We start from the raw sequence: 12,012 nt of genomic DNA on the forward strand, positions 1-12,012 counted from the left end.
GAGAGAGAGAGAGAGAGAGAGAGAGAGAGAGAGAGAGAGAGAGAGAGAAAACAGGGGAGGGGCAGAGAGAGAGGGAGAGAGAGAATCCCAAGCAGGCTCTGTAGTCAGCACACAGCCCGATACAGGGCTCAAACTCACAAACCATAAGATCATGACCTGAGCTGAAATCAAGAGTTGGATGCTCAACCAACTGAGCCACCCAGGTGGCCTTTCTTAGGAAAGATATCTTAAGATAGAGCAGTACCATAAACTCTTCCAAAGGTAGTGGGAGTGATATGACACCAGACTTCCCATTAACACAATTATGGCCATAGCTAAGGGAAAGGGATCTCCTCCTAAACATCTCTTCCTTTCCCATTCAGTTGGTTAAATCTTCAGGGATAAAGGCATCATGGGCAGTAACTCTCCCGTCAAATGAAGGAATGGCTGGGGGAGGTGGGGGCAAGAGAACCACAGGGAACAGGAATATAAGAAACAATTTTCTTAGGACTCCACAATGGAGGGCACTCTGGACAGGTTAAGAATGGTCACAATCTTGGGGCACCTGGGTGGCTTAGTCGGTTGGGCAACCAACTTCACTCAGGTCATGATATCATAGATCGTGAGCTTGAGCGCCGCATCAGGCTCTGTGCTGACAGCTCAGAGCCTGGAGCCTGCTTCGGATTCTGTGTCTCCCTTTCTCTCTGCCCCTCCCCCACTCACGTTCTATCTCTCTCCTTCAAGAGTAAAAAAACATTAAAAAAAAAAAATGATCACAATTTCAGGGCACCTGGGTGGCTCAGCTGGTTAAGTGTCTGACTTTGGCTCAGGTCGTGATCTCATGGTTCATGAGTTCGAGCCCCGCTCAGGCTTTCTGCTGTCAGTGCAGAGTTTGCTTCAGATCCTCTGTCCCCTTCTCTTTACCCCTCCCCTGCTCTCTCTCAAAAATAAATAAACATTGGGGAAAAAAAAAAGGGGCGCCTGGGTGGCTCAGTCAGGTAAGTGTCTGACTTCAGTCTGGGTGTTGCGGTTTGTGAGTTCCAGCCCCATACTGGGCTCTGTGCTGACAGCTCAGAGCCTGGAGCCTGCTTCAGATTCTGTGTCTCCCTCTCTCTGCCCCTCCCCTGCTCATGCTCTGTCTCTGTCTCTCAATAATAAATAAAAGTTAAAAAAAAAAAAAAAAAGAATGGTCACAATCTCAGGGAAGCCCCTTCAACACATCCCACAAACTTTTGTTGCGCACTTGATTTTACAATTCCTAGAAAGGGGCCCTTGGCTCTTAAGTAACTCTAAAATAGCCACACTCATGTGCTATCCTCAGATGTTTTATCCCAGGACTTAAGAATATAATAGTCACACAAATATGAGGTCTCAGCCCTTAAGCAAAATTTACTTATTTGTCCTAGGAAAAAGAAACTGTTAGAAAAAGACATCAGTGGTGGGCCACCCTGCCATTTCATACACCCAAATCCCTGGAAAGGTGTATTGTGAAGCTGTTCTAAAGGAACGTCTGGTCAAGTACCTGGCCTGTCCTTCTAGCCTTCTTTCTTTGACTCTAGCCAGGCTTGCTACTAAAAGAATACTGTAAGGATGATTATAATGGCTGCAGGCTGCATGTCAGAATCACGTGGAGAGCATTTAAAATGACATATACCTTCATACATTGCTGCTGGGAATGTAAAATGGTACAGCCACTTTGGAGAACAGTTTGGCAGTTCCTCAAAAAGTATGACCCAGCAATTCCATTCCTAGGCATAGACTCAAGAGAACTGAAGACATACGTCCACACAAAAACTTGTACTATGAATGTTTATAGCAGTATTATTCATAACAGTGCTTCTATAAAAGTAAAAACAACCTCTGTGTCTATTAACTAATGAATGGATGAATAAAATATGAATAATATGGGGCACCTAGGTGGTTCAGTCGATTGAATGTCTGACTCTTGATTTCAGCTCAGGTCATGATCCCAGGGTCGTGGGATCAAGCCCTATGCTGGGGTCTGAGCTAAGCATGGAGATTGTTTGAGATTCTCTCTCCCATTGCCCCTCTCCCCCACTCACAAGCTCGCTCTCTCTTTCCCTATCTAAAATATATATATATAAATATAAAATATTTATAATATATAATATTTATACATAATATAATATATAATATTTATATATATTTTCCCTCTCTAAAATATATATAAATATAAAATATTTATAATATATAATATTTATATATATACATATATATGAATAATGTATCCATAATAGAATATTATTCAGCCACAAGAATGAATGAAAGTACTTTCATATGCTACAACATGGGTGAGCTTTGAAAATCTGTTAAGTGAAAGAAACCAGAGACAAAAGGTTGCATATTGTAGGATTCCATATATGCTATGGCCAAAATGGGCAAATTCAAAGAAACAGAAATTAGTGGCTGCAAGGCCTGGAGGCAAAGGAAATACGGAGCAACTGCTACTGGTACAGGGTTTCATTCTGAAGTGATGAAAATGTTCTGGAATTAGAGGAGATGGCTGCACAACTTTCTGAATATACTTTAAAAATCACTTAACTGCATATTTTAAAAGGGTGATTATTTTATGTGGATTATATTTTAATAAGAAAATTATATTTAAAAACACTGAAGCATACACTTTAAAAAGGTGAATTTTATGGTATGTGACCAATATTTCAGTTCAGGATAACACTAATATCTACATCTAGGCCTGACTGATTTAAAAGATTCTGATTTCATTGACCTCAGAGTCAAGTAAGCATTTAAAGACACTGCGGTGAAACTAGAAAGGCAAGCCACAGAATGACACAACATGTTTATGACACAAAAAACTAACAAATGACTCACATTTGTATATACACATCAGTAAGAAAAAGACAGACAACCCCAAAATGAGGAAAAGACCCTAACTGGCATTCCCCAAAGAGGAAACCCATAAGATAAATTAAAAATATGAAAAGCTATTCAATTTATTTCTCAATCAGCAAAATGCAAAATAAAACTACAATGAGATATAATTAAACAATTCCAGACTGGCAAAAATTTGAAAATCAACAGGAAGTCTTGGCGAGGATGAAGAACAATGGGATTGCTCATACACCACTTGTGGTAGCATACAGAGCTTTGGAAAGCTAATGAAGTGGAAGATCTGCATGTCCTCACAACTAGAACTGTACCGGAACACAGGTATAAGAACATTTCACAGTTACAATGTTCAGAAGAGCCCCCCAAATAGAAACAACCCCAGCTGTCCATTAACAGAATGGTTAAAAGGTGGTATATTCATATGACTGAACACTGTATAGCAAATAAGAACAAAACTACAGCCATGTGCAAAAACATAGACTGAACTCAAAAGCATAATGATGAGCAAAAGAAGACAAATAATATGGTGTGATTCTATTCATAAAAGTTAAAAAACAGGTGCACAGTAAGTTATATAGTTAATGGATGAATACATAAGTGGTAAAACTATAACAAAGAACAAGAAAGTGATTTAGCATAAATGTCAGGAGTACAGGGGACTGTGACTGGCAAGTTGTATAGGGGTTTATGGGGTGCTGAAATGTTCTATTTCTTAATCTGGGTAACTGATTATGAAAGTGGTTGTTTCTTTATTCTATACTATACTACACTATACTATACACATTCAGGCTTTAAGCATATTTCTGTATAGGCTATTTTTCACAATAAAGTGATCTAAGTGGTTGAGGAGCACTGCATTAAAGGACAATTCAACAAAAATATATTTGTACATAAATTAATAAATTCGCAGAAAAGGAAAAAAAATGGTTTTAAACCGTTTGAACAGTGGATATCTCAGTGGGGAGTAGGGAGTTTTATACAGTAAGTTGAAAGTGGCCTGTATTCTTCTATCTTCTTACATATTTTTCAAGGTTTGTATCTAGTAATGAGCAAGTATTAAAAGATAACTTTTTAGAAGTTTTTTCAAATTTATTTGAGAGAGAGACAGACAGTGCCCCTAAAAGAACTTTTCATGAAAGATTTGGAAATGTCTTTGGAAGGATATACAAAAAAACTTGCCTCAGTTTTAAAAGGGAATAGAAGGGATATTTTTATTGTACCTCTTGAATTCCGAACCCATGTGAAAATTACTATTAAAAAAAATTTTTTTTAAGTAATTTCTGCACCCAATGTGGGGCTCAAACTCATGACCCAGAGATCAAGAGTCACATGCTCTACTGAGTCAGTCAAGTGCCCCTTACCCATTAAAATTTTTACTTAAAAGAAAGAATATTTCGGGGCACCTGGGTGGCTCAGTCAGTTAAGTGTCCAACTCTTGACTCCAGCTCATGGTCTCACGGTTTGTGAGTTCAAGCCCCACATTAGGTTTCTGTGCTGACAGTGTGGAGCCTGCTTGGGATTCTCTCCCTCTCCCTCTATCTGCCCCTCCCCTGCTGACTCTTTCTCTCTCAATATAAGTAAATAAACTTAAAAAAAGAATATTTCTCTCCAGTAACTTTTCCCACTACCATAGATATACACATTAGCAGTCTGTCAAACTAGCACAAGAGTAGCCTCTCATGCACAAGGTTCTCCCACACACTCTGTGGCACTTAGACAACAACCCTGTACAGAAAGGAGCTATCCTCTTAGAGGACTCACATTTTACAAATGTTAGGTAGCATGCTTGTCATGGCCCTCTGGCTAAATTCCATTATTCTTGCTAGATAGCAAAATGAATTCTTTCCCTGTACTTAGGTTACTATCATGGGGTAGTAAGGAAGAGTTACCTCTAAGAGGAGCTCCACACTGTCCACCTGAAGCTCTTGCAGTCCCACTATCTGTACCACGTGGTTGCTATCTTCTCTTGCAAAGAGCCTGCAGACACAAGAACATGGTTGGTACAGCAGACCTGCTATAATGGACTTTGTTCTTGCCTCCCCAGAAACCTTCCACCATTTCCCTATTAGGTAGCAGTTCTGTTATTTGAGTGAGATTGATATGTATCCTCCACGCCCCCCTCGCACACCTCCTGATCACAGCCCTGGGCTTCAGAGATGGTCCTTGACTATTGTAAACAAATCGACATCTTTGGCTACAATTAAAAGAATGAACATATAATGCAGACATATGCCAATCAACAGATGGTATATTCCTGGCTTTAGTGATTGGTTCAGGAGTGGATATGGGATCTCTGCTGGTCCAATCAAAATAGTTCTTGTCTCTGGTCGTTAGGTGCCTGGGGGTGAGGTGCTGGTGCTCTTTCTGGAAGTGAAAGTATGTGGCCCTGGGAGCAGTGGCAGCCATTCCGTATCTGCTAGAGGGTCAATTTTGAAAGCTAACATCATAGAAGGTAGAGCAGAGAGATGTACAGAAACTGGGTTCTACTCTATTTCCAACATAAGGAGTCTTCATATATCTTCCAAGGGAGGAAGGAAGAGCTGGTGCTATAACTGAATTTCTCAGGCCTATGTATAAGGCTATGGTCTATCATCATCATTAAACCAGATATATCAAGGGGCATATATTGAATCTATCAAAGACTCAAAGATTATTTTTCTCCCTTAATAAGATACTGATTAAGGTTAAGAATGGAATTCCACTTTATACCCAAAAAAGGAAATGATTTTCTCAAAAATGTTTTCTTAGTTTGTTTCACCCCAAATTTCCAAATTTTTACAGAACAACTGGAGAAAAACAGCTTCACCAATCCCCATGACCTATCAGAAACTAATTCTATTAGAACAGTCAGGCTTCTGGAATAAAAGAGGGATCAAGCTTTCAGAGCCCTCAGGTCATTCCTAAACATACAGGCCCTATGCCCTGAGCTCACCCCAGAACAGTTCCTAATGGACAGCCCAAAATGTACTTCTAGCTTTTTAAATTCTATAAGCCAGAAATGTATTTCTATCACTTTTTATGCAAGGCTATAAAAACAATTTATCCTCTACTTTAAGAGTTAATTTGTGTGTGTGGGGGGGTGGGGGTTGCTGGGGGGCTCAGTCAGTTGGTTTGGCTTCTGACTCTTGACTTCAACTCAGGCCATGATCTCACCATTCGTGAGTTTGAGCCCCGAGTTGGGCTCTGTGCTGACAGTGCACAGCTTGCTTGGGATTCTCTCTCTCCCTCACTCTCTGTCCCTCCCCCACCTCTCAAAATAAATAAACTGAAAAGAATGCAAATATACAGGGCAATATATCTGAGTCATTCATTAAAGAACCGCACTCACAAATAACTAGATATCCTGACTGTCCCTTCACCCAAAGAAACCAACAAACCAGACACAGACACACACACACACACACACACACACACACACACACACACAGCACAACAGCTTTTATCCCCTTGCCGACTGTTCTTTAAACAAAGAGGACTTCAACTTCCTGCATTTTGACCTCAAACTTTCTAAATGATTAAGTTCATTCCAGCGTATCATACTCTTAACTCTGGGAAAAGACCCTGCAGGCAAAGCATCCCCAGAAGGGAACACAAACTACCCCCTCAAGCGATAAAGGACTGTCCCAAGCCAGCAAGACTCTATCCATGATTGGCCCTAAGACAATGATCAACTTGACTTCACTGCCCACCTGCACAAACCCATTGACCTTTGTCCCACTTTCTCCTTATATAAACCTAGAAGTATTTTCGGCACTTTGGAGGCAATCTTTGAAATGTTAGTCCGTTGTCTTCCTGGTGGTAGCCCCACTGAACTAAATTCCTTTCTTGTTTCACCACTACTTGTTTCTCTGCCTTTGGATTTTGTTGGTGGCTAGTGGTTGAACCTGGTCTGTTTGAGACCTCCAGAGCCAGATGCTCTTGCCAGTGTCCAGCTACATTCTGACTGGAAAGGTCTCCTAAGTAATAGTGTTGGGGCCTTGGAAGAGAAGCTGTGATTGAACTAACTTGAAGCTTCAAAAACCAACAGAGGGTAATAAAGAAAAGCAACTCTTCTCCAAACCAAACCTAGAGCAGAACCCTCCTTTATTTGGCAGTTGCTGTGTCAGGACTAAACCCTGAACACCTGTACATCCTCTGAATTGTGGCATACCTAAAGGTCCCCTTTTCTTGGAATAGTCCACAGATGGTGGTCTGCCTAAGCCCAGTTGATGGCTTCTGCAGTTTCACTACTCAATACTCTTATAGGTAACAAAGGCAAGCTGAGAGCATAGTACAAGCTAACACCCCCACCCCCCCATCCCCCAGGTGGAATTTGTAAAACATTCCTCAGGCACTCTTGGCTGCCCAAGAACAAAGGAAAGGGAAAAACAAATGGTTAATTGATAGAGATCATCATGCAGGACAAGAGTTTGCATCAGTTTGCAACTGTCTTAATAATTTACAAGTAAAAAGGCAATCTCCAGAAACCTATGGACTCAATTTCCTAGAGCCCTAACCTCATTCTCCCCTCCACAGGATAGAAAATCCTATATAATCAGTCACTCTTCCCAACCCCAGTGCAGCTCTTTCTGCCACGGGTCCTGTCCTCGTGCTTTAATAAAACCACCTTTTTGCACCAAAGACATCTCAAGAGTTCATTCTTGGCCATCTTGGCTCTGGACCCCAACCCTTCAAACATCAGCACCTTTGGCATGGGGGCCTGCCCTATCACACTCTACTGAACTCAGATGCTCTTCTAGCCCAACCCCCATTCCAGTGTTTGCCTGGAATTTGCACATCCTTTTGGACAGCTCTGTAGGGGCTTGGATACCTTTGCTGGGGGCTAGTTTCTGTCACTGATTTAGTTTCCCCAGCCTACCACCATGCTCTGCCCCAATTCCCTTCTCTCCACTTGTGACTGCTCCCAACATGTCACAGTTCTGGTTAATTTGGTTATGACACTCTTTTATCTTTCCACCTCCCCTATTCCATCTCTCCTCCTTATCCTCCCAGTCAGTCGGTACCTTCACAACTTTGTTGTTTCCTGCTCAGTTAAAGTCAGCTCTTTCAACCTAAACAAAACTTTAGGCCAGAAAAATACAATAGGATTTAAATCCATTTCTAAGTTACTGTATTATGTTTCAAGGGCAACAGTTTAAGACTTAGAAGAGTTAGAAGTCTAACGTGAAGAAGAGAGATGTATTTAAAAAAAATTTTTTTTAACGTTTATTTATTTTTGAGACAGAGAGAGACAGAGCATGAATGGGGGAGGGTCAGAGAGAGAGGGAGACACAGAATCTGAAACAGGCTCCAGGCTCTGAGCGGTCAGCACAGAGCCTGACGTGGGGCTCGAACTCACGGATTGCGAGATCATGACCTGAGCCAAAGTTGGACACTTAACCGACTGAGCCACCCAGGCTCCCCGAGATGTATTTTTTTTTAACTGATCTCAGAAAATTATCATTAAGTTTACCCTAAGATTATTGAGAAAAAAAAATAAGAGAAAGCAAGAAACATTATTTATAGTTCTTCCAATGTAATAGGCAAAAGAATAGGAAGGTATTTAAGTACATGTTGATATCCTGATTTCCTGAAATCATCACCTTTTTGCAGATCAAAGTAAAAGGGATAGTCTTTTGATAAACATACGGATATAGATCACTTAAAAAATACTAATGGGGGCGCCTGGGTGGCGCAGTCGGTTAAGCATCCGACTTCAGCCAGGTCACGATCTCGCGGTCCGTGAGTTCGAGCCCCGCGTCGGGCTCTGGGCTGATGGCTCAGAGCCTGGAGCCTGTTTCCGATTCTGTGTCTCCCTCTCTCTCTGCCCCTCGCCCGTTCATGCTCTGTCTCTCTCTGTCCCAAAAATAAATAAACGTTGAAAAAAAGAAATTAAAAAAAAAAATACTAATGGAAGGCTAATTTGCATTCTTTTCTAGCTGAACTGATTTAAAAAATATTCATCTAATTCAGGAGACTCATCTCAGAAAAGGGCACTAATATAATAAGACCTTGTATTAAATCCCATGATCATCAATTCTATGGACCCTCGCTTAAAACAATGATGCACAGATTTGTAGTTTCCCATTCATAACCAGTACCTTTTTCTTCTATTTAAGAGGTCATAAAGCTGTCCACAGTAGATTTCATAAAAGCTGATCCACACAAAGAGGTGCCTTTTTGGCTGGGACACTTCTAGTTGCCTGAAGATCTCTTTGGCAGCCAGAGCATAGAGTCCTGGGTTCTGATGAGTTCCTATCATGGTGTAGGTCTTCCCAGCACCTGTCTGTCCATATGCGAAGCAGGTGGCAATCCCTCTAGGGGAAAAAAAATCATTTGTATAACATATACACTAAGAGAAATGTTAATCTACATACAGATTTTTCATGACCAAAGTCAGGTAGAAACAGAATCCTGTTTATAGCTGACAAAATTCAGCTATGAGCATACAATCCTTTAGGGAGAGGAGGGCTTTACATGATAAAAACACAGGAAGAGGAAAAAACATTCTTAAAGCAGCACATGAGTTTTTTAATAGGAATTTTTCATGGAACTGGTTATATGATAAGACAAGTCTGGAAGCAAATAAGAATTCCATGCTAGATGTCCTAGAGAATCTAAGAGATGATTTTGTCTTAATCCGAAAAAGCTTGATGAAAGAAGTAATAGAGAATTAAAATAAATACAAAAATAACAGAAGACCATATGATTAACAGGGTGGTAATGACTACTCATATAAATATTAATGAAGTTTAGATGTGAATAAGCAAGATATTTGAGGAAGGACTCACAGAAGGGTTTTTCTAAGAGCCTCAGTTTTCACTTTCATTAATAAATTAATTAGTTACTTGATTTCTAAGATCCCTTCTAGCTCTGACACCATGTGGTTCTAAATAAGAATCACTATTCTTGCATGTAGGGTGGGTATGTGCATGGGTATGAGTGTGAAGAACTGCAGAATAAAAGGTTCAGAGGAGAGCTGGGAAACTATCCTGCCAATCACCGCATGTTTTTGAAGGAGCTAGAGGCCAAGATTACCTTAGTATTGGAGGCTCAACTATGTAGTACAGAGTAGAAAATGAACATAATGTTAAGTAATAAGCAGCTATTGCAGACTCTTGAACAGGAAATTGCATGGAGATTAATGGTAAAAGTAGCTACTTGCAGTAAGAAAAAAGTCTGTGAATACACAGAAGTAAGGGAACACTGGAGGTGGGCAGAGAGAAGAACATGAAGAAAGAGGCCTGAAGCCAGAAAGAAACCCAAGAACCAGTAATAGGACAACAGCAAAGGAACCATATAAGTGTGAGAATAAAGAGATGGTAGCTAATCAGATTTAAGCTGTTTGAGCAGAGACCAGGTACTCCTTGTCTTTTGAATCCAGGCTCCCAGTAGTATGGGCATTTGAATACACTAGCAGAGGCACAGATAGGAAAGGATTAATGGAGGAAAATGTAAACACATTGCAGAGGATTTAGTAGAATGAGGGGCACCTGGGTGGCTCAGTGGATTGAGTGGCTGACTCTTGATTTCTGTTGAAGTCATGATCCCAGGATCAAGCCATGTGCTGGGGTCCACACTAAGTGTGCTCTCTCTCTCCCTCTCTCCCTCTCTCTCTCCCCCTCTCCCCCCTGCTCATGCTCTCTCTCTCTAAAATAAAAAAAAAGATTTAGCAGAATGAGAGTAAAGAATAATATCTACCTTATCTTCTGAACATTTTAGTGATGATCTTTTTGAAAAACAATATGGGCATGAAAAATCTCTTATTACACTTTGCATAATGGATGCACTTAACTTGTAGCTCTCTTATTTTTTAACTGGTACTGTCCTAACATTCAAATTCTAACTTTACAAACTTGCTCTCTTAAAAAGTACTCCCTAAATTTGATATATAAGAAATCAAACCTGAAAGGCATTTCACTTTTTCAGCCTACTTAGAATTAAAAAAATTTTAATGACTGCTATTAAACAACAATAAAAAGAAAACGGACAAACAAAAAAGGGGCAAATGAAGGTATCTGAATGGCAATAAGCACATGAAAAGATTCTCAGTATCATTAGGCATTTTGAAATTCAAATTCAAAGCACAATGAGATAAAGTTACATACCTATTAGATTGGCTAAAATAAGACTGACAATACCAAATATGGTGAGGATGTAGAAATGCAATTCACACACATTGCTGTTGGGAATACAAAATGGTGTGAGAAAAACTGTTTGACACTTTCTTTTTTTTTTTCCAACATTTATTTTTGGGACAGAGAGAGACAGAGCATGAACGGGGGAGGGGCAGAGAGAGAGAGGGAGACACAGAATTGGAAACAGGCTCCAGGCTCTGAGCCATCAGCCCAGAGCCTGACGTGGGGCTCGAACTCCCGGACCATGAGATCGTGACCTGGCTGAAGTCGGACGCTTAACCGACTGCTCCACCCAGGCGCCCCCGACACTTTCTTATAAACACACACATATCCTAAGACCCAGAAATTCCATGTCTAGGTTTCACCCAAGATGAATGAAAACATGTCCAAGAATCAAAGACTTGTACAAGAATGTTCATACAGCTTTATTCATAATAGTCCAAAACTGGAAACAACCCAAATATCCATCAACAGGAGAATGGACAAATTATGGTATATTCATAGAAAGGAATATTAGTAATAAAAACTACAGATACATGTACTAATATCAAAAAACATTATGCTAAGCCAAAGAAGCCAAGCATAAAAGAACATATATGGGAATGATTCTATTTCTGTGACATTCTAGAACAGGCGAAACAAATATATAGTGACAGAAAGCAGGTCAGTGGTTATATAAGACCTGAGGGTAGAGGTGGAGGTTAACCAAAAGGGGACACAAGAGAACTTTCTGGGGTAACGGAAATGTTCTGTATCTTGTTCAAGGTATTGGTTACTTGGATATATACAACTACTAAAACTCATGAAACTTGAATACTTCTTAAGATCTGTACATCTAACTGTATGTGAATTATACCTCAATATTTTTAAAGTTATAAAAATTATTTTTAAAAAAGTCAAGGGGCACCTGGGTGGCTCAGTTGGTTAAGCATCCAACTTCGGCTCAGGTCATGATCTCACCATTCGTGGGTTCGAGCCCCGCACCAGGCTCTGTGCTGACAGCTTGGAGCCTGTAGCCCGCTTTGTATCCTGTGTCTCCCTCTCT

At 40.4% G+C, this 12,012-nt stretch overlaps 1 protein-coding gene across 7 annotated transcripts in view; it reads right to left on the minus strand.

The window, feature by feature from the left end:
• KIF24 (kinesin family member 24) overlaps positions 1-12,012 on the minus strand; it is a 74,937-nt gene that overhangs the window by 24,852 nt on the left and 38,073 nt on the right. For 6 of the 7 annotated variants that reach the window (XM_040481493.1, XM_040481491.1, XM_040481487.1 and 3 more), the window contains 2 exons: positions 8,931-9,146; positions 4,740-4,827 (listed from right to left, as the gene is read on the minus strand). In XM_040481493.1, the coding sequence (XP_040337427.1) occupies positions 4,740-4,827; positions 8,931-9,146 (304 nt within the window). The remainder of the gene's footprint in view (positions 1-4,739; positions 4,828-8,930; positions 9,147-12,012) is intronic. The other variant, XM_040481490.1, reaches the window with a different exon arrangement.

The sequence above is a fragment of the Herpailurus yagouaroundi genome, unplaced genomic scaffold (assembly GCF_014898765.1).
Source record: "Herpailurus yagouaroundi ecotype Mexico unplaced genomic scaffold, PumYag 160, whole genome shotgun sequence".
NCBI classification, from domain to species: domain Eukaryota; kingdom Metazoa; phylum Chordata; class Mammalia; order Carnivora; family Felidae; genus Herpailurus; species Herpailurus yagouaroundi.